General features: G+C 41.4%; 1 protein-coding gene across 1 annotated transcript; it reads left to right on the top strand.

Moving 5' to 3' along the window:
* The first annotated feature begins 731 nt into the window (after nt 1-731).
* Nucleotides 732-3943, top strand: LOC148034527 (MA3 DOMAIN-CONTAINING TRANSLATION REGULATORY FACTOR 4-like). The gene is given in 4 exon segments (XM_087679466.1): nt 732-791; nt 793-928; nt 1116-1210; nt 1954-3943. Coding segments are annotated over 4 exon segments (2127 nt in total). The 3' UTR covers nt 3790-3943.
* Nucleotides 3944-5186: the final 1243 nt, after the last annotated feature.

The raw sequence follows: 5186 nt of genomic DNA, 5'->3' as shown, positions 1-5186 counted from the left end.
CTTTCGATCGTGGTGAAGAGCTAGGGTTTCTTTTGCAGGAGAGACTTAAGCTGCCGGCATTTCCCAGTCCTCCGTGGCGAGCTGAGTTGAGGTCTTCTTCGAGCAGCTGCGCTACTTCCCTTAGGGTTCCTCCGGGTACGGACTCTGGGATCTTGAGTACTCTTTTCGATGATGTGATCTGTGCTTCTGCAGTCTTCAACTTGTTGGCCGTTAAAGAAAGCTCTGCAGTTTTACAATACACACAGAGAGAGAGAGAGAGAGAGAGAGAGAGAGAGAGAGAGAGAGAGAGAGAGAGAGAGAGAGAGAGAGAGAGAGAGAGAGAGAGAGAGAGAGAGAGAGAGAGAGAGAGATTGATTGATTTGCAAAGTTTTGCAACTTGGCAGTGCATCAGATCGACTGGTTTAACAGCTTTGCTAAAATTCATAATAGAGAATGCTACCTTTTCACTGATATTTTTCGGGTTTGCTCTGATAATGCTGATGGCAAGGACTTGTTTGGAATGGTGCTAGACTTTCTTATTTGTGTTGTCAATGAACGAACGAATGAATGAATGAATGAATGAGAGAGAGAGAGAGAGAGAGAGAGAGAGAGAGAGAGAGAGAGAGAGAGAGAGAGAGAGAGAGAGAGAGAGAGAGAGAGAGAGAGAGAGAGAGAGAGAGAGAGAGAGAGAGAGAGAGATCAGATCCATGGTTTGCTCTGCATTTGTCAGGCTCGGGTGCTCGACGAGCTTCATGGAGTCACCTGATGGTTTTCTTACCGAAGAGCAGCGGGAGCTAATGAGGTCAATGTCCCTTTGGCAGTAATTCTGGAACAGAAGGTACATCTCCAAAAGGTTCGTCAGACCTGCTAAGCAAGCATGTCAGTGTGAAGACGGGTCTGAAGCAGGACAGGCGTTCACATTCTGGGAAGATTGGCAGGCCAAAGAAAGGTATTCTTCGAGCTTCCTTTAACAGCCTAAAAAGTCCCCTCCTTTTTCTTAATTGCAGATTTTTTTCTTGTATGTTCTGAGCAAATAATAGGCTAAATATGCTTAAAAATAAATGACCAGCAATATTTCTTACCTTTTTGATTTTGTCAGTCTCATATTCTTAGCATATCATGTTATTGGAGTTCAGGAGGTGCTGGTGGCCGAGGAACATGGGGTGCTTTGTTGGAAACTGGCGGTGAAGTTCGTGTGGATCGCAATGATCCCAACTATGATAGTGATGAGGTAAAGCTTGTTCACAATGTACTGCCAATCAATTCTAAATCAAGAGATGTGTATAATATTCTCAAACAATTATGGATGTCGCAGTCTCACAACATGAGGTTTGACATGAAAATTTATTCGGAGCTTGCTAGTGTTGGCCTAGATAGATTAATCCTGTTTGTTAATATGAAAGGGAACCCAAGTTCTTTCCAGTACAACTGGAATATGCTGCTGTAGGTCCATGGAGGTCTCAATGTTGAAGATATGGAAGCAATCTGCATGTTTTACTGGTTTAATGAAAGGAATTGACCACGGTTGAGTTTTGATGTTAACATCTGAAGCTTGCCTGATTTTGAGGAATATAATCCTGTGTTCATGGGAGAGTATTAGGTTGTTCTTTTTGCAAAGTTGACTAGGGTTGACAAATCTCATTTTGTGTCAAACTCAGATTCAAAGCTGCACTGATTTTGGCATTGATAATGGAGGTATTCAAATGTCATATGAGAATGTATAATATCTGCTTGGTATTTCCAAGTATGGCCCTAGGAATGGTCATTGAATATGAAACATTCTAGTTGTTTCACGAGTGACTGACTTCTGGGAACCAAATTCTATGTAGCGTACATTGTGAATATTTTGTTATGTATGTTGAGTTGTCATAAGTCTTCTTTTATGCAGATTTTATTTGCTTTGCATCATCTCTGTAAGCCTCTTCTGGATAGATGTATGTCATGTGCCATTGACCATCACTTGTTTCTGCACAGGAGCCTTATAAGCTTGTTAGTGCTTCAGTTGCAGCATCACTTGAAGAATACAAAAGCAAGGTAGTCAAAATTGTGGATGAATATTTCACCACTGACAATGTTGTAGAGACTGCTGCTGATCTGCGAGAACTTGGGTCTCCAATGTATCACCACCATTTTGTCAAAAAGCTGGTCTCCATGTCTTTGGATAGACATGATCGTGAGAAGGAAATGGCAGCAGTTTTGCTATCTGCTCTTTATGCAGACGTTATTCAACCTGATCAAGTTGCTAAAGGATTTGCCAGACTTGTTGAATCAGCCGATGATTTGGCAATAGACATTCCTGATGCTGTTGACATACTAGCTCTGTTTGTGGCTCGAGCAGTTGTTGATGACATTCTTCCACCAGCTTTTCTGAAAAGGGTGGTCCAGGGCTTGCCAGAAGGAGCACAGGGACATGAAGTAATTAAGAAAGCAGAAAAAAGCTATCTGTCACCACCTTTACATGCTGAAATTGTTGAGCGCAGGTGGGGTGGTTGTACTCATAGCACTGTTGAAGAAGTGAAAAAGAAGATAAGCGCCTTGCTTAATGAGTATGTGGAGAGTGGGGACAGGGCAGAAGCATGCAGGTGCATTAGACAATTGAATGTACCATTTTACCATCATGAAGTTGTGAAGAGAGCTTTGACACTTGCCATGGAGAAGAGGAGCTCTGAGGGTTTGATCTTATCCTTGTTGAAGGAAGCTGATGAAGAAGGATTGATCACATCCAGTCAAATGTCAAAAGGTTTTAGTCGGCTTGCAGATGCTGTTGATGACTTGTCTCTTGATATACCACATGCTAAAGAGATGCTTTTATCTCTTGTATCTAAGGCAATAGACAGCGGCTTTTTAAGTGCAGCATCTGCTTCAACTCTCACATTTACCGAACAGAATGACACTGCAGAGTCTGATGAAGCCAAGTTTAAGCAGAAAGCTGCTAGCATCATTCAGGAATACTTCCTTTCTGATGATGTTGGAGAAGTAATAAGAAGTCTGGAAGACTTAGCTGCACCTGATTTGAATCCAGTCTTCTTAAAAAAAGTGATAACAGCTGCTATGGACAGGAAAAATCGTGAGAAAGAGATGGCTTCTGTTCTACTTTCTTCACTTTATGCTGAGGCCATTTCATCTGAGGATGTGGCAAAGGCTTTTGTATTATTATCGGAAGCTGCAGAGGACACAGCATTGGATATTCCAGATGCATCGAATGTACTTGCTTTGTTTTTGGCAAGGGCTGTGGTTGATGATATTTTGGCTCCGTTAGATCTAGAGGAAATCAATGAACAGCTAAAGCCAGGGTCTCTTGGTAGTGAAACAGTCCATGCAGCTAAAGCTGTGCTTGCAGCCCGACATGCAGGGGAACGCATTCTTAGATGCTGGGGTGGTGGTTCTGGTTGGGCAGTTGAAGATGCAAAAGATAAAATTATTAAGCTTCTTGAAGAGTTTGAAGCAGGAGGGGATGTTTCAGAAGCTTGCCATTGTATTCGTGACCTTGACATGCCATTTTTCCATCATGAGGTAGTGAAGAAAGCCCTTGTAATGGCCATGGAAAAGCAGAATGATCGATTGTTAAGTCTGTTACAGGAGTGCTCAACCGAAGGTCTAATAACGGTGAACCAAATGTTTAAGGGTTTTACTAGAGTAGCAGACAGTCTAGATGATCTTGCCCTTGACATACCTAATGCCAAGGATAAGTTTATTCGTTATGTGGAAACGGCTAGGAGTCAGGGGTGGCTGACACCTGCCTTTTCATTTGGTACAAAAGCTAATGTGCCTGAAACCAATGGGCATGCTGAGATCGAAACACTGAAGTAAATGTCTGGACTTGTGATAAATGGACTTCTGTAAGTGAGATGTAATGTCGAAAGCTTGGGTAGAACCCTATGACAATACCTTTTGGGTTAATCAAGGTAGTTTTTTCTGTAGAACAAATGAGATAAATATGGTTTGAACTCTCAATTTTAAGTTTCATGTTTTTTGTATGCTTTGTTGTGCAACGAGAGTGTTCTTGAGCTTGGTAGTTTGATTCTCAAAGTGTCAGTCAAATTATTGCTTTGTCAGATCACCGATTATGCCAACTTGAGATAAGATGATCTCCATCAAAGGCCCAGTGTATAGATGGAACGTGCCTGTGCTCATAGTACAGTCATCGGTTGAAAATTTCAGTTATATCGGGTGTTTGAAGTCCTCAAGCTGTAAGTGAAGCGTCTTTACTATAGAATGTCTAGAGTTATCAAGACGAGGTCCTTTGTTGGCTTTCAGTTTGAACAGCTTTTACTTTAATGGTGTTGGCTTGAACGTGCTCGCTACAGTGTATTGCTGCTGTGGATACAAATGTGCTTTTTGCACTGCAAATTCCCTGAATTCTTTAGCGCAGTGAGACATGACTGCCTGCCTTGAAAGCAAGTATCCAAGCTATTAGTATGCCAGATGTCCTGAACTCTATAATAGGAAGGTTGCACTGTAGTCACAAACTAGGTCTGTCAGCTTGTCACTTTGACAAACTTGCATTTTCTCTAGCCTTCCCTTATAAAAGTAATCAGTATTGATTGTTAGAGGTGTGGCTTTGAATTTTCTTGAGAAGAATAGAATATCTAGTTGTCATGATTGGAGTAACCTTCTTACTCTTGTTGAGTTCCTAATTTACGAGTGTCAATGGTAAGAGGGGTCATCTCTTACCCTTGTTGCATTCACCCCAAAGAACAAACGTCAGCTCTCCCTTGCCAAGCAGTATGTTTGTTGGGATGCTAACTTCTTGACTCAAGTTCAAGTCTTGATTTTTCTAATTATCTTCATGACTGTCTAGGGAGGAGTAAAACGCCAGACCTAGTTTTGAAGAGGCAGAGGCTTTAGGTTTAGGGGCTTTGGATCTTCAAAGAGCTCTAGCAAGAGGAGTATCAACTATGATACAATCAAGTCCTTCCCATTGATTCAATGTGTAGAAGTATGGGTTTAAAGGTGAGAGGCTATGAAATTTGGAAAAAATGGAGGCATGTAAGTGCAAGAGCAAAATGGTGAGAGAATATAAGATTTGTTTTAAAAGAGCTCAACTCTACTTCTACAATGCATTAAAGTTTGTCAAGTATGTGTCTGTACATCTCTTTGCCTAGGGAATTTTACTTATCACATGTTCATTTGCTATATGTGAACTAATCTTCTTTATATGTGTGCGCCTGTGTGTTTTTTATGTGTGCCACAACCCTACGTTATGC

The sequence above is a fragment of the Lygodium microphyllum genome, chromosome 6, assembly GCF_053477565.2.
Source record: "Lygodium microphyllum isolate KBCC chromosome 6, Lygodium_microphyllum_v1.1.10, whole genome shotgun sequence".
Taxonomy (NCBI): Eukaryota; Viridiplantae; Streptophyta; class Polypodiopsida; order Schizaeales; family Lygodiaceae; genus Lygodium; species Lygodium microphyllum.
Note: the sequence above shows the minus strand (reverse complement) of the source record. Positions and strands in the feature narration are given on the sequence as shown.